Source organism: Mus musculus, chromosome 9 (genome assembly GCF_000001635.26).
Source record: "Mus musculus strain C57BL/6J chromosome 9, GRCm38.p6 C57BL/6J".
Classification (NCBI taxonomy): domain Eukaryota; kingdom Metazoa; phylum Chordata; class Mammalia; order Rodentia; family Muridae; genus Mus; species Mus musculus.
Genome location: NC_000075.6, coordinates 49,079,169 through 49,103,605, shown reverse-complemented (window position 1 = coordinate 49,103,605; position 24,437 = coordinate 49,079,169). Strand labels below are relative to the sequence as shown.

Sequence of the window (24,437 nt, the reverse complement as noted above, 5' to 3'; positions counted from 1 at the left end):
ATTCTAGATCTCTGGGGCTTGATGGCCAGCTAGCCTAGCCAAACCAATAAGAAACCAATAAGAGATGCTGTCTCCAGAAAAAGAGAGAGAAAGAGAGAAAGAGAGAAAGAGAGAAAGAGAGAAAGAGAGAAAGAGGGAAAGAGAGAAAGAAAGAAAGAAAGAAAGAAAGAAAGAAAGAAAGAAAGAAAGAAAGAAAGAAAGAAAGAAAGAAAGGAAGGAAGGAAGGAAGGAAGGAAGGAAGGAAGGAAGGAAGGAAGGAAGGAAGGAACCAAGGAACCAAGGAACCAAGGAACCAAGGAACCAAGGAACCAAGGAACCAAAGAACCAAGGAAGGAAAGGAAGAGAAGAATCAAGATAGGTAGCACTTTCTACACACACACAGGCTTCCCTCTTGTCTTAATATCCAAGACATTAGACTTCAAGCCCAGCCTCTCACCTAATCACCTTGTCTCATGCACTGCCCCGCCTCAAAATACAACCTGCCCAAACTCATGCTATAGCCTGAAAACTCAGGCCTCCGATGGAAAGACATCTCTTTGCTATACTAAGTAGGAGTCCATTTTAATGCTTTGCTCAGTACAGCCATGTGTAAACTGCTTTATCAGCCCAGAGTAGCGATGGCAAGAGAAAGGCATCCTCTGGAGAAAACTTCATAGCTTCATAGCTCATGCTAGGATGCAATTCCTATCCCAGAGCTGCCAGAAGAGGCTCTTCTAACAACCTTGCATCCCACAGGGTAGAGGGTGAGCAGGACTGGAGGGATGGCAGGGGCGTCACCTTACCATATGAGTCAGCTGCACTGATATAAGGCAGTAAGTTCTGCTGGGCAGGGTGAGGCTCCTGTCCTCATGTCAGGATTGATTCAACAGCCCAGCCAGTGTGGTTGGAGGATGAAGTCTTCCTGGTTCACACATAGCCCCTCCCCTTGTCTCCCACCCCTACACACATAGACACGCACCAGAGAGACAATGAACTATGCTCAGGGCCCATGAATAGGCCCCCTTGTTGTAGAGGATCAGTGCAAGGGCTGGGCTGGGCCTGGCAGCCCCAGCCCCTGCTATCTGCTAACTGGAAGCTTGGAAACAGAAAATAGGGAGGTGGGGCAGGCTACTGTTGCTTAGCAACCAGGTCTCTTGTGCCAAAAAATGTGTCTCCTGTATATACTAGCACAGTTCCCCTTCTTGCTGACAGGGCTGCATTAAAGAGTGATAGATATTAGCATGTGTGGAAATGTCTCTGAGTTCTATGGAAGCTTCCCAGCAGTCTCAGGCTGTCACCATGTTAGAGCTGACAATGACCATGAGGTATCCATGGTGCACCTTTCTCCTGATTGCTAGGAAGTGAGGCCACCTCACCCAGTTCACCCCTGGGATCCAGTAGCCATTGGTGCGATCTTGTTTCAGTGTTCAAGATAATGCAGCCGATCCCGGGCTGGATCAGGACACACCTGGAGCCATGTCTCTTAAAAGGAGAAGCCAAGGGGCACCAGGGAAGCAGGCACTAGAGTGGGGTGCTCTCCTCCAGTCTGCCGTTCATGGATCCCTCTGATGCATCAATTCGATAGCACAGGCTTTAGAGTCAAATCTCTCCAGAATACAGTTCTCCCACTCAGCCTCCCTGTGAAAGGAGAGTCGTAATACTCACCTCACAGTGTTGAGGTTCAAACCAAATGAGATGCTGAATATAGAACTCTTTCTCTAGTATCACTCGCTTAGATTACTGATATTATGGTGGCCAGAGAACTGAAGGGAAGAGATGGTTCTTATGGTAGATGACCCAAGGTTAGGGACATCTACCCTAGAGCACCTTCCCCAGTCAACTAAAAGAAGGCCAAAAAGGAACGCTCAAGGAACAAATGAAGCTGGAGTTCAGAGAAAAGATAGCATAGTACATCTTACAAGGACTGCTGAAGCTGGTTGGTAGACTGGGAAAAGAAGAAATCACTGATATTCCTGAGCCTTTGCCGATGCATTGATTGACGCAATCATGAAGACAACATTCTCCCCAGGGTGATCTGAGCCTGTGTTCCATTTCCTTGAGCCAGCCAAGGCAGTAGAACTTAGCTGTGTTTATTACTCTTGCTTTTAACTTTACAGCAAGCTAAAGGCTATTTTGAGTGGCTCAAAACTTAGAATGAATATTCGAGAAAGAAGCTAGCTAACTGTATTCTTTTTAAGGTTTATGCCCACATACGTGTCTGTATAAGTAAATGCTATGTGTATGCAGGTGCTACACAGGCCAGAAGAGGGTGTCTGGTCCTTTGGAGCTGGAGTTACACGTGGTTGTGAGCCCCACAGTGTGGGGTGCTGGGAACTGAACTGAGGTCCTCTGCAAGCACAGGAAGCACTCTGAACTGCCAGCCCTACCTGTATTTTGCCTGTGTTTTCTTCTTAGGCTTTGCTAACGTGGGCACATAAAGGCGCCACTAATCGTATTAACTATCATCAGCTTCTCCTCTAGCTGCCCGGGTCCCAGCTGCTCTTCTGGTTCTCTTTTTTCCTGGCTTTTTTTTTTTTTTTTTTTTTTTGAGAAATGTAGTTTTAAATGACTTGTCGCTATTTACATAAAACCAGGCCAGTCCTGAGCACATAGCACTCCACTGCCTCTGCCTCCTGCCTCCTGCCTCCTGCCTCCTGCCTCCTGCCTCTGCCTCTGCCTCTGCCTCTCTGCCTCTGCCTCTGCCTCTGCCTCTGCCTCTGCCTCTGCCTCTGCCTCTGCCTCTGCCTCTGCCTCTGCCTCTGCCTCTGCCTCTGCCTCTGCCTCTGCCTCTGCCTCTGCCTCTGCCTCTGCCTCTGCCTCTGCCTCTGCCTCTGCCTCTGCCTCTGCCTCTGCCTCTGCCTCTGCCTCTGCCTCTGCCTCTGCCTCCTCTGCCTCTGCCTCTGCCTCTGCCTTTGCCCTTTCTCAGGGTTGGGATCAAAGGTGTGTGTCACCACATCTGGCTTGGCTCATTTTTAGCTGAGTAGAGACAAGCAGTTTGAGCATCATCTCCTAAAATATTGTCACTGAAAATTCTGAGTTGCTTGTTTGAGACTCTGCCTCCTCTCTCATCTCCCTAACCTCTTGCCTACCCCACCATTATTATTGTTGAACTTCACCCACACCAACCATAATCTTATCTCTCACTTCTTTTCCTCATCTACTTACTGAACCCATAAGCAATGGTGAAGACACAGAGATCCTACATGACTGACTTATAGACACAGAGGAGAGAACTGGTGGCCAGAGATGAGACTCCCTAGCTAGGCACTGAGGACTTCTAGAGCAGCACTCTTTAGCCTATGAAGTCACACCTACCGTGTGTCCTGAATGAGCCTGGGTATGGTGGTTAAGTAAGTTACAAGCTTACTTATCCGACCCATAGGCTCGGCTAGGAACCTATAAAAATAACTTATTTGTGAAAAGTGAAATTACAATGACATAGAAGCATAGGAGAGTGAGGGAAGAGTGGATTCGTCTGCCCAGAGAGCCCAGAGAGGATGAGACATTTGAGAGAGGGAGGGAAAAAGATGTGGCAACTACAGAAAAGGGTATTTCAAATAGTCCCAGGTGATGTCTGTGAAACTGAAAGAGAAAATTCTCTTCTTCACAAATGCAATGAGACAACCAGAAGAAAAAATAGTTAGAATCAAGTCTTGCAAAGTCCTGGAAATTACTCCGAGACTTGTAGCAATCTGGAAGGTATTATTCAAAAGATGCAATGCTCAGTGAGTGTTATGCATTTTAACTGGCTGGAATCCTGGGATCCCATCCCCCTCACCCCAGCTCTGCAGGATGAAGACCAATATCCCACAGGTGTGATGTACAGCCGCAAGAAGGGAGAACACAGACTTGTAGCCCTGAACAACTTTCTCAGCGAGCTATCACTTTTTTGACCTGCCTAGTGGGTCCCTGGCAAAGAGCATTTGCCACACTGTCTTCATCTGATCTAACTTGGAGCTTGACCTGTTTCAATCTTTTTTTTTTTTTAAACTTAAAGTCATGGGGGAGGGGCAGTTGTTAGAGCTTATGGATGTCTGAGGTAGTGGACAACAGTTGATCACAAAATAAACTATATTAAAACCCTCTAAGAAGAATCTGGGTATGAGATGCTTATAGGAGATTGAAGAGCTCTAATGTATTCTGGGACTCCAGAAAGCCACATAACACGCTGAGACCTGCGCACGCATCCAGAGCGTCTGCGCTCTCACTCTGGTGACTCTCTAGGCTCTGCACAAGCAGGGATGGCTAAGTAGAGCTGTACCTTCCTGCGCCTCTTCCAGGCCTCTCTGGATAAGAATGCAGCCTTATAAAGCTGGATCTGAAAAGTCACTTGCCAAACAAGCAACAGCAAGAACGTTCTCTAAAGACCGGGAAGACTTCCAAGTTCCTGCACTGTATCAGGTAGAATCCAGTTTTTGAGGCTGGTATGGCAGTGTGAATGAAAATGGCCCCCACGTGCTCATAGGGAATGGCACTATCTGAAAGGACTAAGACATGAGGCCTTGTTGGAGTAGGTGTGGCCTTGTTGGAGTGGGTGTGGCCTTGTTGGAGTGGGTGTGGCCTTGTTGGAGTAGGTGTGGCCTTGTTGGAGGAAGAGTGTCACTGGCAGTGGGCTCCAAGGTTTCAAAAGCCCAAGCCAAGCTCAGTGTCACTCTCTCTTCCTGTTGCCTGCCAATTCAGATACAGAGCTCACCACTGCTTCTTCAGCACAGGTCTGTCTGTGAACCGCCATGCTTCTCTCAGTGATGATAATGGATTAAACCTCTGAACTTATAAACCAGCCCCAATTCAATGTTTTTTCTTTATAAGACTTGCGTGGTTATGGTGTCTCTTCACAGCAATAAAACTCTAAGACTGCTAGAGAGATGGCGAAACAGTTAAGAGTACTGACTGCTCTTCCAGAGGTCCTGAGTTCAAATTCCAGCAACCACATGGTGGCTCACAACCATCTGTAATGGGATCCAATGTCCTCTTCTGGTACATCTGAAGACAGCTATAGTGTACTCATATATACTAAATAAATAAATAAGAACATGGAGAGAGAAAAAAGAAGTGGGAGTGGGGTCAATGTGTGGTGTGTGTTGTATATGTCGTGGCCGTTTTACCAGGGAAGTTCGACAGAGAGAGCAAGCTAAACCCAGGTGAAGACAGAGCAAAGCAGAGCATGAGAAGGAGCCAGAAGATGAGAACAGATTGCCAAAGGTAGCATGAGACCAGGCAGAGCATCTCAGTCAGAATCTGGGGGAAGCTGGATTGAATCAGTCAGCTTGGAAGATTAGATTGTGTGGAGACTAGAGGTTTTCAGGCCTAGGCGGAGGGATAGTTAAAAGGAAAGAGACAATACCCCAGGCTCCGCCCAAGCTGTGTGTTTACACAGCTTGGGTAAGGCTCTCATCTCTTCACTTCAGCTAAGGAAATAAAAGCAGCACTTATAAAATAGGCCCAGGAGGTTTTAGAAAGATGAAGTTGAGAGGGTAAAATAGGAGGGTAGGTGAATTGGATGAGAGGAAATGTGGGATGCATTCAATTAAAACACATTAGGTACAATACATGAAATTCTCAATTAAACAAAGAAGGAGTGGCTGGATGTGGTGGTGTACGCCTTTAATCCCAGCACTCAGTAGGCAGAGGCAGGTAGATCTTTGCAAATTCAAGGTCAGCCTGATCTACACAGTGAGCTTCCAGGACAACCAAGGCTTCATAGACAAAAAAACAAAAGTTTGTTTAATCAAACTGTGGCCTAGCTCACTCTGACTGCACGTGACCATGACATCCAACCATCCTTACCTCACCATCATCAGTCTTAGTGAGTTGGTTCAGGCTCCTGTCTTCTCCTTTTTGAACCTGGTAACTTAGTTCCCATCCTGTTCTGCCTCCTCCTCCTCCTCCTCCTCCTCCTCCTCCTCCTCCTCCTCCTCCTCCTCCTCCTCCTCCTCCTTCTTCTTCTTCTTCTTCTTCTTCTTCTTCTTCTTCTTCTTCTTCTGCCTTCTGTATGGCTTCATCTTCCAGAAGGCTGTGGATGGATGGCTTGTGTGCTTAGAAGGAAGAACTCATGTCATTTTTACATAACCCTGTAATAGCCAGCATCCTCCTCAAGCCAGGTTCAAGTTCTGTTCATGCCTATTGCCATCAGGCACTCTGTAATATCGTTCATGATATTAATAAACACCTTGGATTTGTGTATGTGAGAGAAAATGGGAATGTTGAAACTGGGTCTCAGATCTAGCCAGGTCTGGCCTCAAACTTGTGATCTTCCTGCATCTGCCTCCTAAGTGTTAGGACTACAGGGATGTACCATTATGTCTAGAAAACCTTGGATTTGGGTTGGAAAGATGGCTCAGTGGTTAAGAGCACTGACTGCTCTTCCAGAGAGCCTGAGTTCAATTCCCAGCAACCACATGGTGGCTCACAACCATCTGAAATGGGATCCGATGCCCTCTTCTGGTGTGTCTGAATAAATGTTCAAAATCAGTTGGAAAAAAAAAAACCTTGGATTTTAATAATGATATTTCAAAGCAATTGCTATACATAGTTTAATTAGTAACCTCAGTAAGAAATCATTGAAGATTCTAAAAATCATGTTTAAAACAAAGTACAGAGCTGGAGAGATGGTTCAATGGTTAAGAGTCCTGAATGCTCTTCCAGAAGACCTGGGTTTGGTTCTCAGCACCCACATGGCATCTCACAACTGCTCCAGGGGATTTGATGCCCTCTTCTAGCCTTTATGAGCACTGTACTCATGTGGTAAACACACACATACATGCAGGCAAAATATTCACATAAAATTAAAGGATCTCTATTTTTTTTTTTTTTTTGATACAGGGTTTTTTTGTAGAGCCCTGGCTGTCCTGGAACTCACTTTGTAGACCAGGCTGGCCTCGAACTCAGAAATCCACCTGCCTCTGCCTCCTGAGTGCTGGGATCAAAGACGTGCGCCAGCACGCCCAGCAGGATCTCTTAATCCATCCAAAGATAGGTTAGAGGATGGCAGAAATACATATATTTCAACCCAGCTGTGGAGACAGTACACATACACACACACACACACACACACACACACACACACAGAGGAACAACTTGAGACATGGCATAGGAAAGATGGGGTTGGGGGTAGCAGCCCTGAGTCCAGCAATGCCATGCTGAGACATGGTGTGAGGTAACTACATTGACTACCCTGACCCTGAGTAAAGGTTCCTGTACTTGACTCTAAAGGGCGGCATCACTAACCAGGTCCTGAAGGAACAGCTCAGAAGCCAGGCTCTGACAGGATAGGCTCTGGGAAAGTTAGTATGTTTGGAATGCTAATAATCCATTGTGTTATAAGGGACATCTGGGCTGCCAACAGGACAATGGGTGCACACAGAAAAGTAGAATAAAGCAGGTCTACTTCTAAACTTTCCAGAGCAAACTATATCTGCTGAACCCTGTCATTAATCTAGCCTTGGCTCCTCCCCGACCCCACCCCCAGTCACCAAGAAAAGATAACGCTATCTGGTTTGGTCTTTTCTCGAAGTTATGATCAGCACAGGGTGCCTTCCTCTAAGGGTGAGAGCTGGAATCAACTGAGGAGACTGTTGTTAAAACAATGTCTCTAATATCCATCTAAAGCCTTTGAAACAGACCTTCTGGACAGAGGCCCCGTCTGTGTTTTTAGCCTGATGATTCTGGGACTATGTTATCTCAATTAACTTCTTAGTCATTTTAGCCCCATGAAGCAGCAGCAGGAATGGAGGAAGAAAAAGTTGTGTCATTAACAAGCTATTATTAAATCCTGTAAATGTCCATCTGTAGTCCAAGACATGAGAAATCTGTCTCTCTCTGACTCTGTATCTGTCTCTGTGTGTCTGTCTGTCAGTCTCTCTCTGTCTCTCTCTATATATCTCTCCATATACATATATACACAAACACACACACACACACACACACACACACACACACACATGAGGTAGTTCTCTCCTTCCACCGTTTTACATGGGTTAAAGGTATCAAATTCAGGTCACAAAGCTTGCTTGGCAAGGGCCTTTACCCAATAAGCCACCTTATGAACAGGTCTGATGGCTCAGAGGTGGCTCTCAGACATTAGGGTGGCTGAGACAGGAGGATCACAACTTCAAGGCCAGCCTGGGCTACTGAGTGAGTTCATTGCCAGCCTGAGCAACACAGAGAGACCCTATCCCAAAATAAAAAGAGAAAAAGAGGACTACAGCTTAGTGGTTGGGTGCTTATCTAGGATGCATTAGACCTTGGATTTGGTCCCCAGCACCAGAAGAATCAAATAAATAAACCAGACAGGTATATGTCTTCATCAGCTGTTGCATGACCCAGTGGTACCTCGGAGGAGACTGGAGTAAGCCATGGTGTCTGCAGCATCCTACAGAGGCTTATGCTTTAAGGCAGGCTGGGCTGCAGTAGGAAACAACTAACCATCCTTCTTGGCGTATACAATACAGCTTTGTTTCTTATTAATGTTTCAATTCCACAAGGGGTCAAACTAACGCATTCTTTCCACGTATCCTCAATTGAGACTTCAAGCTGGGCGAGGGAGCTGGCTTGGTAAGTAAAGTGCTTGCTGTACACCATCCAAACCTGAGTTTGGATCCCTGGGGCCTGCTGGTCAGTCAGCCTAGTGAAGCAGGGGATTTCAGTCTCAACGAGAAACCTTGTCTCAAAAAATAAAGTGAAGAGTGATAGCAGAAACCATCTGATGTCAACCCCCAGCCTCCACATGTGCACATGTGTATAGCAGCATTCATATGTGCACAATGCACAAACTCGTGCACACACACACACACACACACAAAAGCCAAAAGAGTAGTCTCCATCTGGAAGGTCATTAGTCACAATGATGAGAGAGTAAGTTCTAGAGGAGCTTGGGTTGTTAGAACTTACTTGGACTACCCACCATTCATTGCTCCAGAATTACATGGCTCCCCCAACCATGAGGCAACCATAAAGATGTAATCCTGCAGTCTACTAAGAAGCATTAGTAACTACCATGGTAAATATTCAATAAATGTTTATTTAAAATACAGAGCGGTAGAAAGTCCCTTGCAAGAGAGAGTCGTTAAATTCACATTTATACTCCAATGACAATTTCTTCCCCCTGGGATGAGAAAGTAGTAAATAAAAACAAGAGCAAAGACTGACTTCTCTGTCACCCAGTTGGCACATCAGTTAGGGATTCTCACTGGCTCTTGTCTCTCTCCAAGAGCTCTGGGTCTGGAGGGAGGCAGCCTAGTGGCTTGAGTTCCCTGGTGTTATATTCCCATTGGAGTCAGTGGTATGGCTGTGCATTGGAGCAATGATAGGACATCAGGCCTACTGAGACCATCTCTGATCTCTTACAGAGTAAATTCCACATCAAATGGACCTTGTCTCCCTCATCACCCTTCTCTGCCTAGCATTCAGAGCCAGTCTGGTTTACCCTGGCTATTTCCTACACTGGGAGAATGCTTAACTCTAGGTTGAAGCAATAGCAAGCCAAGAGTATAAAAGTGAAGGTGACACTGCCCAGTGTACAGGCATGTGAATCCCTGAAGGATGACAGTGCCTTAAATGATGTGCTCTACCTGAAACCACCGAACACACAACCCTCTGAATGAAGGATCAGAAGCCTATGTTTCCACCCTGGTGATGCTGACATGGCCTCAACCAAGTCCTGGCCCTGCTCCCACTGATGACTAACCAGTCCTCCGGGCCTACTTCAACACACGAACCTCCACTCATGGCTCTTACTCGTGTTCCTTTTCCTCCTTCAGTCACTACTGTCATAAGCATCAAGGGCCCTTTTCAACTCCTCCAGATGGCATCTGGTATCAGAAAGATAGTATGAAGTCCTTCCCTTCCACCCAAATAGAAATACCAAATTCTAATTCATATAACATTCTTGAACTTATAAAGAATGAACATGCTAGAATGACCATCCAGAGACTGCCCCACCTGAGGATCCATCCCATATACAATCACCAAACCGAGACACTTTTATGGATGCCAACAAGTGCTTGCTGACAGAAGCCTGTTATAGCTGTCTCCTGGGAAGCTCCACCAGTGCCTGACAAATGCAGAGGTGGATGCTCACAGCCTACCATTAGACTGAGCACAGGGTTCCCAATGAAGGAGCTAGAGAAAGGACCCAAGGAGCTGAAGAGGTTTGCAGCCCCTTAGGAGGAACAACAATATGGACCAACCAATACCCCAGAGCTCCCAGGGACTAAACCACCAACCAAAGAGTACACATGGTAGGACTTCATGGCTCCAGCTGCATATGTAGCAGAGGATGGCCTAGTCCGTCATCAATGGGAGGAGAGGCCCTTGGTCCTGTGAAAGCTCAATGCCCCAGTATAGGGGAATGCCAGGGCCAGGAAGCAGTAGTGGGTGGGTTGGTGAGCAGGGGGAGAGGGAGGAGGATAGGGGGTTTTTGGAGGGGAAACCGGGAAAGGGGATAACATTTGAAATGTAAATAAAGAAAGCATCTTAATAAAAAAAAAAAGAATAAAAAATGCTAAGTCCAAGCTCTCTCCTTTCAGAGGGATAAATAGCATACAAGCCCAGGCCTCCTGTCCAGAATCGTTCCCCATGCCAACCCATGCACATACTGCATGAGTCATATATTCACCCACAACCAGGCTCAGAAGGAAGAAACGCCACCTGTAGACACTGGTCAACACCCAGGGACTCTCACAGTGTTCACCACCTCCTCTTCCGTGACTGAGGATTCAAGGCTGGCTGTCACCTTGTGTTCCCGACTGCTCTGTGGATTTCAGACATATTTAGACAGCTCCCTCAATCATATCAGCTCCTCATGGAATCAATATGTCTCCACCTCACTATGCTCGTTCTCTCTGACAGAGAGAGGAAGGTTGGTTTTCCAGGAGATGTTGGTGAGACCGCATGGCCCTGAGGGATGCAGGCTTGGAGATGTGCTTTTTCTTTCTTCATGATGAAGCTTGTGACAGGTTAATCTCTGTAAGTAACGCATCCCTTATTCTTATCCAGCCTCGGCTGCCACAGGGGCCACTGCATCCATAGAGTCCTCCAGTCTCCTCATACAACCACCCCATCCCTTCTAAGCTCGGTATGGGAATCCCTCTGTGGTTCATACAACCCACCAGACCCTCTCCCACCACCACACAACCTGATGCAGCCCAAACACACATCTCTTTCCATCCAGACGTCTTGGAGAGAAGTTTTCTCAACAAAGAAAGGAATGATTCCCGGGTCTCATAGAAGAAAAGCTTTAATTAGTAAAAACTGGGGAAATGCTAGTTAATTTATTCTACATCATTGTTATGTGCGAACAGGTGGTGGAGACCCCCTGAGTGAATGCTGCCACCTTCCCTGCTTAGACTATAAAGAAATGGATAAAAATGTACTTAGGAAGAAAACCCAGGTGGTTCCATGCGGTAATCAGCTGCTCTTTTGTTAGCGTGCTGCATTCTGAACATTGTATTCTGCTTTGTTTATCCTACAAGAAAGAAGTGCTCAATTGAGTTGGGAGGGCAAGTAGTCTCCTCAGAAAGGCTCTGAGAGGCTTGGGTGTGACTCCCACTCATCCTGTTCTTCCTCAAGGGCTTCCTCTCCTTCCAAAAGTCCCTTTGGGTGGGGGGAACAAACTTTGGGCCACCTCAGTTAGGCAGTATTTCAAGTCTGCCCCCTTGTCCAGCCCCACGGCTATCCTAGCCACCCATCAGCATTACCATAACAACCACCTACTATCTTCTGCTTCTAGTTTTCATCATCAGTCTGGACCATCTTTCCTGTAAAGAAAATCTGTCAGGCCAAAGAGATGGCTCAGTGGGTAAAGACGCCTGCCACCAAACCTGATGACCTGAGTTCAATCTCCTACAAAGGACATATGTGGTGGAAGAGGTCAGACTTTAGCATGAGTCAATTCTGGCCCATAAAAATGCACACATGCACACCACACACATATACAAAACACACATATGCACACACATGCACATACACAGACATGTGCACAAAATAATGTAATTTAAAAATTAAAAAGCAAATCTACCAATGTGAAATAATAAATAAGTGAAGATGGATTCTTCTCTTTCACACCTTGCTGCCAAAGCAGCATTGCCAAGCTTAAATGTGTTAACCTTCCATGGAGCCTCACGGCTGCCGTAGCCTGGTGTACGCTCACCTACTCTTCATTCACTAAGCAGGTGTTTTTTGGTGTTTCACCAAGCACTGTTCCAGACATATTATAGGAACAGTCAAGGCAAAGTCTGCCCTAGAAGACTCATTATCTAGCTTGGGTAAATGGCCATTCATATACATTCTCCAGTGTTCAAAAAGAAGGTGTGGGGCTGGAGAGATGGCTCAATGGTTAAGAGGACTGACTGCTCTTCCGGAGGTCCTGTGTTCAAATCCCAGCAACCACATGGTGGCTCATAACCACCCGTAATGAGATCTGAAGCCCTCTTCTGGGGTGTCTGAAGACAGCTACAGTGTACTTACACATAATAAATAAATAAATAAATCTTTTTTTTTTTTTAAAAAGAAGGTGCCTTTGTCTGCCACAAAGGTTCATCTTTTGCTCCTTCTTTTAACCTTGTCCCATAAACCAGCCATTCATTTGTCCTTGAATATCTCCAGAATAAACCACAGGCTCTTGTTCCTACTGTTTCCTATTCCCAGATGCCTTCCTCCCTTTGACTATTTGAATCTATCATATTTATTGATAAAACACAATGTGTACACTAGGCATAAGTGTAAATACGGAATATACAGTGGTGAACAAAAACCAAACACAAGATCTCCCGCAGTAAAAGCTGTACCCACAATGTGAAAGTCCTAACTGAAAGAGTGCTAAAAAGAGAGATGCAAGATGCTAATGAAAGCCTGGGCCACTGACATGACCAAGTCTGAAGATACAGGGAATACTTCCTCAAGGAAGCCAAGAAGAGAGGGTCTGGGATGGTAGAGCATGCTCCAGGCAAAGGCTGCAGTCAAATTCTTGTGGCTAGAGAGAGTGGAACCTGCGAAGAACTGAAAGAAGGTAGGGTTAGAGAGAGAGGAGATGGTACACACAGAGGCTGGAGGAGCACATAGGATGGACCAAGCAAAGCTACAGAGCCATGCCAAACATCTGTCTTTGTTTCCTGAGCAAGGGCAAGCATTTCTAATAAGCTACGTGATCAGCCTGCCTCCATCCCTTAAGACCAAATTAAATGTTTCTCAATGTCTCAGGACTGTGGTACACTGGTGGAGCACATGCCGCCTCGGTACTCGGGGAAATTAATGTGTATCTGGTTCTGAGCCAACAGTAGAATTTTTAAGAGTGGAGGCCTATTCGTTTCATCATGGTAATCTCAACACATAATCTTAGCCAAGTGCGCAGTGAGAGTATGTCATGTCAATCAATCAGCATACACAGTCAAGATAATCTGTTATGTTCCTTCCCACCTGAATAAACTCAATCTAGAGGCTAGAGAGATGGCTTAATGGTTAAGCGGTTGCTCTTCCAGAGGACCTAGATTCAATTCCCAGGACTCTCATGGCAGCTCAAACTTGCCTGTAACTCCTGTTCCAAAAGCCTGACACCCTCACATAGACACAAGTGCAGGCAAAACCCTGCTGCACATAAAATAAAAAATAAATAAAATTTTAAAAATTAAAAATAAAACTCAATCTAGGAGCTCCCTTACAAACATGCTTATCTCCTAGGTGGTCCTGTCAAGTTGGAAATCAGTATTAATCATCACATCACCTTTGGCCTCCTAAACCATCTCCCTGCCGCCCTTCTCGCTTCTACACCACCATCCTCCAGGCAGCCACCAGGGTTTCTTCCTACACCAAGTGCAGACCTGACCACTCTGCTTCTCATCTGAACTTTCTCTGTCTTCCTTTCGTTAGCAGCATACACTAACAATGCTTCAGGCTAACCATCCAATGAACTTCATGACCCAGTCCCAGACCAATCGTTTTGGGTTTGAGTCTCACTATATTCTGTCTTCCCCGTACCCTATATCCTAATGACCAGACCCCAGAATAGTCAGGTAGATGGTGCACCCCCACGCCTGACCTGAATTTAGTCTGTGCTCTCCCTCTGCACAGTCCTTCCCTCACATTTGTTTTAAACTGGTGCTTCAAGATGCGGCTCAACTCTCAACACATCTCACACTGCACTTGTAATGCCCCAAATCCAGAATTGGTGGCTTCTGTTTGTATATAGATATTCATCCATGGCAGTAATGACACATCATAATCTTCAACTGAGGGGAAAATTGGCCCTTTCCATCCTCCTGTGCCAGCCACCCCACAGCAACAAGAAGAGAAGGACAGAAGAACAGCTCTCTCCTCCCTACGCAGGACCAGAAGCAGCCAGAGCACAAGGCTGCCCTTATTGAAACCCAGACAAAAAAAAAAAAAAAAAGACCCAAGCTGTATTCTAGGAAATAGTTTCAAAGCCTACAAAGATCTATTCATTGTCCCTGGACTATTTCTCAAGCTCTGAGATAAAATATGAAGTTTATAATTTGCATACTACAAATTAAAATGTCTTCCTCATACCTGCTCATTTTGTAAAGCAGTTTGTTTAAAAGCCATGTGTAGAAGAAGGAAAGGGAAGGGAGAAAGCTATAATTGTATTCAAAAATTTAAATCTCAAAAATTAAAAAAAAAAAAGAAAGGATAGGAAAGGGGAAAAGACATTTGCTTTGAAAAATCATTCAGGTCTCCATGTGAAGACATGCAAAATAAACTCAGCTGAAGATGGACTGAGAGAGCAGTTCCTGAGGGAGGTGGTGGCACCAGTACCAGACACATAGAACATTTTCCATCTACTTTAATTAAGACCCAAAGAAGTAACAAAAAAAAATATTAATCATGTGGTTAATTAAAAGCAACTTCCGTAACATCTGCTCTGGGTCAGTAAATGCAGTCTAAAACTTTCCATCACTGCTCAGGGACTGACATGAGTGTGAAGCTCCTGTGACTTAGAAAAAAATCAGTCACTGCTCATAGGCCACCTTCTCTGATACCCCACATCTTTGCTTTACTCCCCAAGACTGGTTTCCATCAATCATGCCAATATAACACAGGGTGTGTGTGTGTGTGTGTGTGTGTGTGTGTGTGTGTGTGTGAGAGAGAGAGAGAGAGATGCAACACAGGTAAGATCCTAGTCTCCTCTGTGTTCTATTAGCCCTTGTCTCAGTCCCTTAAACTTTTGTCAGTGTTCTGAACTATCCCAAAGGATGGAGACAGAGCTCCATCTGTTGACCTGAGTTCAATCCCTAGGATCCACATTTGAAAAAATAAAAGTATATTAAAAAGCTGGGTGAGATGGGAAATGCTTGGAACCCCAGAGCCAGAGATGCAGACAAGTGAATCCCTGGCCAGCCAGACGAACCTAATTGTCAAGTCCCAGGACAATGAGAGGCCCTGTCTCAAAAGGAGGCCTGAGGACCACCACTCGGGGTTGCCATCGGGTAACTACAATCATGCTAACATACAAGTATTCACACCACACACACACACACACACACACACCGATAAGCCCTCCTGAGAAGGAAGCAGAGCCAGACTTTCTTTCTCCATTTGCTGAGCACACTGGGAGTACAGAGACTAAATGATTTGCCCAAGTTCCCACAGAGCAGTCAAGGACACGTGTAAATGTGAAGCCCGGTGTTCTGAGTGCAAATCCAGAGAGCTCTCTCTTCTCCAGGGCTAACGTCCACAGCAGGAGAAAGATCCACAGCAGATGTAAATGTAGACAGTCAATGTTCCTGTGAGTAAAAGCTGGATCTAGGACAAGTGGCCGACCGCTTACCAGTCATGCTCACCTGAACCAGTTGAGAGGAAAAACCCAACCATCAGAATATGGAGGCTTTGTAGTGAGGGAGTTTTAGAGACCTTCTGCAATGTAAGAGAGCTAAACTGATATGTGGAAAGGAGACAGAAACTGCAGGGCTTCCCTTGTAATCTAGGCCCTTTACTTTCAAAATACACAATGCTCAAGACAGAGACTCCCAAACGCTCCTTCAGGCTCACTCAGTCCGTGAGTTAGTTACATGAGTTAGTTACGGAGCAGCTGTCCCAGCAACTCAGCTAATTAAATTAGCGTCCGCTGAATGCTCTATTGACCCAGAGCTCACTCCAGCGAGCAGGCCTGCTTTGAAGGTGATGGTAGCCACAGCTGCTCACTAACAGATTGAATACAATGGACAGACAATAAGGGACAGTAGGAAAAGCGAGGCACGTGAGCGGTGCTGTCTAAATCTGTGAGGCATTGTGAGCAGAATTGTGCCCCCACCACTTATCGTGGCATGCTCACGTAAGTCCCTTGCCTACATTTGTCCTGGCATACCAGAAGTCCTCCCTCCCTCAAAATGGGACCTTATTTGGAGATGAGATCTTTGCAGAAGTAATCAAAGTTTTCTAAGTATAGGACATTTGGACTGCTCAGGTGACTGAGGCACATGTCTGTCTGTTTGTTTGTTTGTTTGTTTGTTTGGGGGGGATGGTTTTGGTTTTGGTTTTTTGAGACAGGGTTTTTCTGTATAGCCATGGCTGTCCTGGAACTCACTTTGTAGACCAGGCTGGCCTCGAACTCAGAAATCCACCTGCCTCTGCCTCCCAAGTGCTGGGATTAAAGGCATGTGCCACTACGCCCGGCTATGGCACATGTTTTTAACCCAGTACTTGGAAGACAGAGACAGGCATCTTCGTGCAAGTTCCAGGCCAGCAAAGTCTACACAGTGAGAGAGAAGACTATGTGAAGAAGATAAAGGAACAAGGCCATCGATGAGCCTTCGGTAAGAGCCAAACTTGTGAACATCTTAACTTTGAACTTGCAGCTTCCGGAACTATGGGCATTGTAACTGGTCAAATAAAGGCGAGCGCCTGTGACTGGGCAGTGGAAGCTGGAGGTCTTAGAGAGTGGAGGAAGGGAAGATGGAGGAAGAGGTGGAAGGAGGATGGAGCAGAAACACATGGCCTGGAGAAGCTGCAGGTAGCAAGAGATCTCGCAGCTGGGGAATAGATTAGTATAGTGATAGAGCTGCCCAATCTAGGCATACAGCTTATAAAGATAATAACTGGGTTCTGTGGTTTTTACACAGGCTTATTGGGGTTGGAGACTTACTGCATCAGGGGTGAGGGTAGTGGGGTGGTGTGTGTGTGTGTGTGTGTGTGTGTGTGTGTGTGTGTGTGTGTGTGTGTTTGAGACAGAGTCTCACTATGTAGACTTGGCTGGCTTGGAACTTACATGAAGATGCCTGCCTCTGACTCCCAAGTACTGGATTAAAAATTTGTGCAAATCACCCCAGCTTTCTTTTCCTTTTCTGTCTTTAAGTTGTCCAGCCTGTGGCATTTCATTACTATTTAATTATTAAGCTCATATATCTGGAGACATGAAAAGGATCGAGACCTCTTTGTGAGGCAGACTCTTCCAGAACAACAAAAAGCATCGGTTATAGAAGTAAACACACCTAGATTGGGAACTTGATATCACATGGCCATCTGTGAGTCTTCCATCAAAACACTCCACCTCTCTGTGCTATGTCATCAGTAAGACAAAATTGGCAATAGCTACCTCACAGGATTCCTTGGACTAAATATGAATACAATCTTTGCTCATGCAGATCTGGATCTCCCATGATCCTTTAGCATGCAGGTTCTGGGTCCACTGCAAACTTGGATGCATTAGTCCCTTTTGTAAAATAACTGCACAGCCTCCCCCTCTACCGGATTTTGTCACCATGGGATTTTGTTCACCACATGGATGCCTCCGCTCTGTGTCCTGTCTGCCACGCTGAACTTATCCCACTTTGCTACGTGGCTCTGACAGAAGTGTTATGCTCAGAAATCACTCTCCTTCATTTGTCCCGCCAGACCAGGCCCAAGGAGGAGGGTGCTCACAGCTGCAGGGCCTTCCTCCCATCCCCCTCCTGCTCACTCTGACATGACCACATGGATGCTACCAAAACCCTGCTAGTAGCTTTGCAATATTTTTGCCTTATTTAAAATAAAATGCTTATTCCTTAAAACAAAAAAACAAATAACGGGGAGGGGGGCACTAACTGTAAAACCCAAGTCATATAACACAGCCCTATTTACAAGAGAAACATGACAAATCAGTTGTTTTCATTACCTTCCTGTTTTGTTTTGTGTGTGTGTGTGTGTGTGTGTGTGTGTGTGTGTGTGTGTGTGTGGTTTTTTCAAGACAAGGTTTCTCTGTGTAGCCCTGGCTGTCCTGGAACTCACTCTGTAGACCAGGCTGGCCTTGAACTCAGAAATCCGCCTGCCTCTGCCTCCCAAGTGCTGGGATTAAAGGCATGCACCACCACCGCCCTGCTTTTTGTTTTGTTTTGTTTTGTTTTTTGTTTTTTGTTTTTTGAGACAGGATTTCTCTGTATAGCCCTGGCTGTCCTGGAACTCACTTTGTAGACCAGGAGCAGAACATGGTAGCATATGCTTATACCCCATCACTTAGGAGTCTGAGGCAGGAGCATAGCCACAAGACTGAGGCCAGCCTGAGCTATATAGCAAGGCTCTGTTTTAAAAAGACCAAGGAAAAGGAAACACCTGACCTTACAAAACATAATAAAAATAGTAGTGTTGCTGCAGATGGGAGCCAACAGTGAATTCTACAAAAGGCCATTAGTATGCAAAAATCATAAGAGTGGCATCAGACATGTAAAAAACTGCATTGGGAGGATAAAAGTCTAGAATATGCCCAAGCTTATTTCTTTAAAAACTATTTCTATTAAGGGTGTGTGTGTTAAAGATCAGTGAAAGAAGAAGAAACAGGGCCAGGCTATGCTTAGAGTTGATGTGATATTTTAGAAATAACAGACATTGGCAATTCAGCTACTATTTTGCTTCCACATTCCCTATCAAAGAGAATTATCTTCAACCTGGAAATGACAGAACAAACGCGGTAAAAAGGAATACAAAGTCTAAGATCGTTGAAAAGATAGGAAAAGAAAACTTGAGTTTTAAATGAGTTCATGATTCTAGACCCAAATGAATTTTATCTCCTGGGACTTAAAAATAACAGAAGCTGCAGATGTAATCCAAAAACCATTACATAGTCCTTGAGATGAGTGAGTGCCCTAATTTTCAGAGTTTGATAAAAGATGTACTGTGACTTCAGTCCAAGGCAATTGCAGTCAATTTTACAAAAGAGCTGATTACAAAGTAGTTGGTGCCAGGTATGGTGGCATATGAAGGCAGAGCCAGGGCATCTGTGAGTTCCAGGCCAGCTAGGCTTAGACAATGAGACCCAGTCTCAAAACACTGGTAAGCACAGGTCCTAAACTTTTTGTTTGACTATTTGTTTTTGGTTTTTTTTGGAAACAGGGTCCCTCTGTATAGCCCTTGCTGTCCTGGAACTCACTCTGTAGACCGGGCTGGCCTCGAACTCAGATTTCTGCCTGCCTCTGCTTCTGGGGTGCTGGGATTAAAGGCGTGCACCACCACCACCCAGCTCTCATCTTTTAAACAATATACAGATATAGTAGTCTAAAGAAAGAGACTATACTTAGCAATAGAATGGTAGTGAAATGTAATTTGTAACAATGTCAGTGACATATTTGATGTTATCCATATTGTTAACATACAGCATTGTAATCAAGTATGAATGCAGGCTTCCCTGCCAGTGAAAAATGCCAGTAAGCATTCAAAGCAACTTTCATAAAGCAGAGGACGGAAGGGGAAACTGGAACTAAGTAGGGGCACTCCTTTTGCCAATGTGCCACCCAGACCCACTTTTGGAAAGCCATTGCTTTGTCTTAAATCAAATACCAGATTCCAGAAGCACTGTCCTGACTGGGCAGCCATGTTTTCTGGGTATCCCAGTGAAGTCTGTGTTTCAAAGTTCTCTCTTGTAACTCAGTACGTCTTTTTTTCTTTTCTTTTTTTTTTTTTTAAAGATTTATTTACTTTATGTACGCTAGTACAGTAGCTGTACAGATGGTTGTGAGCCTTCATGTAGTTGTTGGGAAGTGAATTTTTTGGACCTCTGCTCACTCCAGTCAGCCCTGCTTGCTCTGGTCAACTCCACTCGCTCAGGCCCAAAGATTTTATTATTATACATAAGTACACTGTAGCTGACTTCAGACGCATGAGAAGAGGTCATCAGATCTCATTACGGGTGTTTGTGAGCCACCATGTGGTTGGTGGGACTTGAACTCAGGATCTTAGGAAGAGCAGTCAGTGCTCTTACCCACTGAGCCATTTTGCCAGTCCCTCTTTTCTTCTTTTATGAAACAATGGGATTAGTTTAGCTGAAGTAAACAGCTAAGGAAGCCAGGGTGTGAGCCAGATGTTAATTGCTTTCAGGTTTAACAGCCAGTGCTCCAGTAGAGGGCGAGCCAGGAAAACTTGAAGAAAGAGGGTACAGGCAGTTCACAGGGACTGTGGTGAGCACAATGAGAAAGCCTCACAGAAAACAAAACTTGCAGATGGAATAAGCTCACTTCCGTGTTCCAGTGTTTGCAAGGGTAGAAGAAGAAAGGAACACTACGGATGGCAGAGGGCTGGGCATGAGGTAACTGTTGAAGTTAGGTGACTGACAAACAGAGGTTCATCATGCTATTTTTAGTGTATTTCTTCAAGTTTCTTGGAAGCCATTAGACATGAGACTGACTGCAAAAGAAAACCATTCAAATGCCTACAAGGGCCAATCTTGTCCATCTTCTGCTACCTCTGTCCCTACTGTTCCCTCTCTGCCGTCCTGAGTTCTTCCTCTCTCAGTAGCAGCACCTAAATATGCACTGGGCTCAGTTAGCTCCAAGGCAGGGCAGAATCTCCATGCAGTGTAGAACTGAGCCTGACCCTCACGGTCCTGCATGCATTGGCATGGGCATCGGCAGCTCCTGCAGCACCATCTTTAAGCATCCTGATTTACTTCTTTCTTTTCCAGGAGAAATTGAATCACCAGAGGGCAGGACAGTTTTGTTCTGGAGTTTTGTACAGCACTTACAGTATCTGCTACCTAGTAAACACAAAAAGGCAGGTCCATAGCATGCAAGAGTACATGCCACTAGCGCTGGTGCCAATCTCTTCTTCAACAGTGGGTGTAGCAAAGACCTTACTACCCACTCTTGCCCTAAACAAACTAGGATGCCTGATTTCTGAAGGAGAGAAATGCTCAGACAGCTCACCAGTTACCGCTCTCTCCCTATGCTAGGTAGACTTCAGAACGCGATTACAGATAGATAGCCAGTGTTATTTCTGATTATCATAACTTGTGATTTCACAAAATTCATAACCAAACTTCTCCCAGTGAAAGAACTGATCCAAATCATAATAATTCTAAATTTCCTCAAAACTAGGGCTTTATCTTTTTTTTTTTTTTTTTTTTTTGATTTTTTGGAGAAAATGGCAACAAATATTCACAACAGATTGGTGATTGGGAAAAGCCAAGGCAGAAACCACATAACTTTGCACCAATGTACAGCAGACTTCCACCCCAGGTTTCCAGCTACCTCCTGTCACCCCTATGCAGACTTTCATTTATCCATGGCACAAAATCAACCATACAGCTTAAACAAACTATATATTTAGATCACCTAAGTATTTTGTATTTGTGTGTGTACTTCCAAAGGCAGGGGAAAAACTTGGGAACTTATCCATCCTCAAAAAAAAAAAAACAAAAAAAAAAAACCCTCAATTAATAAGTATTTGCAAGCATGGGAAGGGAATTATAGATCTCATCTTCAATAATATCAGTAATCAAATTGTTTGACTTACTCACAAATGAGCTAATAGTTTAGAGTGCAAGTGCTGTTCAGAGTCTAGATGACCTTTCTAGAGCTGTCCAAGGCCAAAATGTTAATTCAGGAGAAAGCAGACAGGTTCTTTGGCGTCCCTTTCACCAGCTGGGAGCCTTGTGGTGCTCAGGCCTGAGGAAACAGCGCCATCTGGAGGGTCTCCATTTCAGAGACTGCCGGTTCAGCTAGGAATCCAGGCTCCAATGAAGCGGCTCACTGATTTAGGCTATTTGCATTTACCTTTTGAACAACTTCCTGTTTGTGATGATTTGGGGAAATCTTTCAAGGATTTCATTTCTCAAGGTCTTCTGTGTACTCCTGGTTAAGAAACAGGGTCTTCCCACTTGGTTGGACACAGATCCTCTCAATGAATCCTTCTCAGCCCCCTTACTGCCTCAATGGACACTCTTAGTTTCTCCACCCAGGCCAAACAATACTCCCAATCCCAACACGGATCTTCCAAGACTGAGTATGAGCCCCTAGACCACAGTTCCCATGTGTCCAATCAGATGATTCATCTCTAAGCAAACTAAAAACACTTACCAGTGACACTGGCTGGTGAGGCTAAGTGCCTGCACTGTCCTGGCTTACAGACTGCTCACTTCAGGGGAACTTGTCCCCCAAGGCTCAGCTTACGCAACTGAGAAACTACAGATGAGGTTTTCTATTTAACTGTGAAAGGAATGAGGAGACTCGGTGCCTCCCACCTCCAAACTGCTGTCTCTGTCAGACAACAGGAACAGCCTCTATGAACAAAAGAAATCTGTTCCGGAATGGTCCTGCAATGTATCGATTTCAGCTCCCTCCCTTAGCTCATTCTTTCAATTACTGAGAAAAGAATGCCACCTCAAATTGTGAATTCTCAGCAACAGTACTTTCCCCCCTGTGCAAACAGCCCCTTCCTTCTTTTCTCTTTAATAAACCCACTTCTTTGTTCTCAAACACAACTAACAACAAACCACCATAGCTGGCTCAGACCATTTTCTCTCTCCTCTCATAGAAGACTATGCAGAGTACAGATTAGCTCAAGTGAATACTGAAGAAAATACTTTTTTTTTTTTAATTTTAGCTCTATGATCAGAAAGACTAAGCAAACAGAATGATTTGATTAAAAGGAATGAATCAGAACTAAGAAGGAAAGGGTAAAGACAGAGAACACAAGACAGGAGGAAAACCAGGTTTCCTGTAGGCCAGGGTTCGGGACATGGCTGGCAGACCGAAGCTGCAGGCTGGCAGACCGCAACCCCTCAGAGAGTCCCTGCCTGGAAGCACATGAAGCTAAATCCTGCCTGGCCTCCATTTTGAAGGGGACAGGACACAAACCAGAGCACTCGCTGGGATAATGTGTCATCGGATGCAGTGCCAATGGTCACCAAGATCTCAACACACAAAGCTGGGCTGGGGCTGGAGAGATAGCTCAGCGGTTAAGAAGACTGGCTGCTCTTCCAGAGGTCCTGAGTTCGATTCCCATAAACCACACGGTGGCTCATGACCATCTAGAGAGAAATCTGATGCCCTCTTCTGGCATGTAGGTGTTTACACAGACAGAGCACTCCTATATTTTAAAAAGAATACATAATAAATATTTTTTTAAAAACTCAACACAAAGCTAAGCTGAAAACCTGTGTTGGGGCTGGGGAGATAGCTCCACGGGTAAAGCACTTGTGTGCAAGTGTGGGGAAAGGAGGTTGGATGCGCACCACCCACATAAATGCCATGCCAAGCCACTGAGGTGACCCACCTGTAATCCCAGCACTCAGAAGACAAGTCAGGATCTTCAGAATGAGACGACTAGCTAGACTAGCCAAACCAGCAAGCTCTGCCTCAAAACACAGGGCAGAGAGCAATGGAGGAAGAAGCCCAACTGCAGCCTCTGACCTCCACACACAAGTGTGAACACACACAAGCCACACACATATACAGGCAAATAAAAATCACCTATGTGTACCAACTGAAGGACTAGACAACACAGCCTGGTGCTAGATTTCACCCATATAGCATGCCAAAGGCATTCTGGCAATACAGACCCTTTGACATTTGAAGGAAAGAATGGTACTTCAGAAGAGGGGGCAGGGAGAGAGGGATCCTTCCAAGAGAATAGAATTTAGTCACAATAGCAAAACATGCCCAAAATTTCTCAGCAGTATGAGGCAATCTCATAAGTAGAGGCCATGTGCAGTCATGGTGGGACATGGTTGTCCTTGGGAAGCCAAGGGCAGACGGAGAGCACAAAGTCAGCCTGGACTACAGAGCCAGAGTCTAGCTCAAAGGAAGGGCACATCCGTGAGACCTCAGTAAGGGACACAGATGTCAGTAAGAGAAAAAAGCATGGAAGAAAACTTGGTCTGGGGACTGGAGAGATGGCTCAGTGGTTAAGGGCACTGGCTGTCCTTCCAGAGGTCCTGAGTTCAATTCCCAGCACCCACATGGTGGCTCACAACCATCGGTAATGGGATCCAATGCCCTCTTCTGGGGTATCTGAAGACAGCACATACATGAAATAAACTAACTTTCTTTAAAAAGCAAAGAGAAGGAGGAGTCTGGAGACGACGATCAGAAATGACACCTCGCAAGGGGAAGGAAAAGCAGGTCACCAGCCTGGGACCTCAGGTGGTGAAGGAGAGAATGTGTTCCGTGTCTGCCACATCTTTGCATCCTTCAATGACACCTTTGCCCAGGTCACCGATCTGTCAAGGAAACCATCTGCCGAGTGACTGGCGGGACGTAGATGAA

General features: G+C 45.3%; 1 protein-coding gene across 6 annotated transcripts in view; it reads right to left on the bottom strand.

Moving 5' to 3' along the window:
* Tmprss5 (transmembrane protease, serine 5 (spinesin)) overlaps positions 1-24,332 on the bottom strand; it is a 38,318-nt gene extending 13,986 nt beyond the window's left edge. For 3 of the 6 annotated variants that reach the window (XR_001779076.1, XR_001779075.1, XM_006510709.2), the window contains exon 1: positions 783-911. Coding sequence is in view for 2 of the 6 variants with exons in the window: in XM_006510709.2 (XP_006510772.1) it covers positions 783-785 (3 nt within the window). In the remaining 4 variants the exon portion in view is untranslated. Of the gene's footprint in view, positions 1-782; positions 912-22,247 lie in introns of those variants that run through there. The other 3 variants (XM_006510708.4, NM_001359460.1, NM_030709.2) reach the window with 3 other exon arrangements.
* Positions 24,333-24,437: the final 105 nt, after the last annotated feature.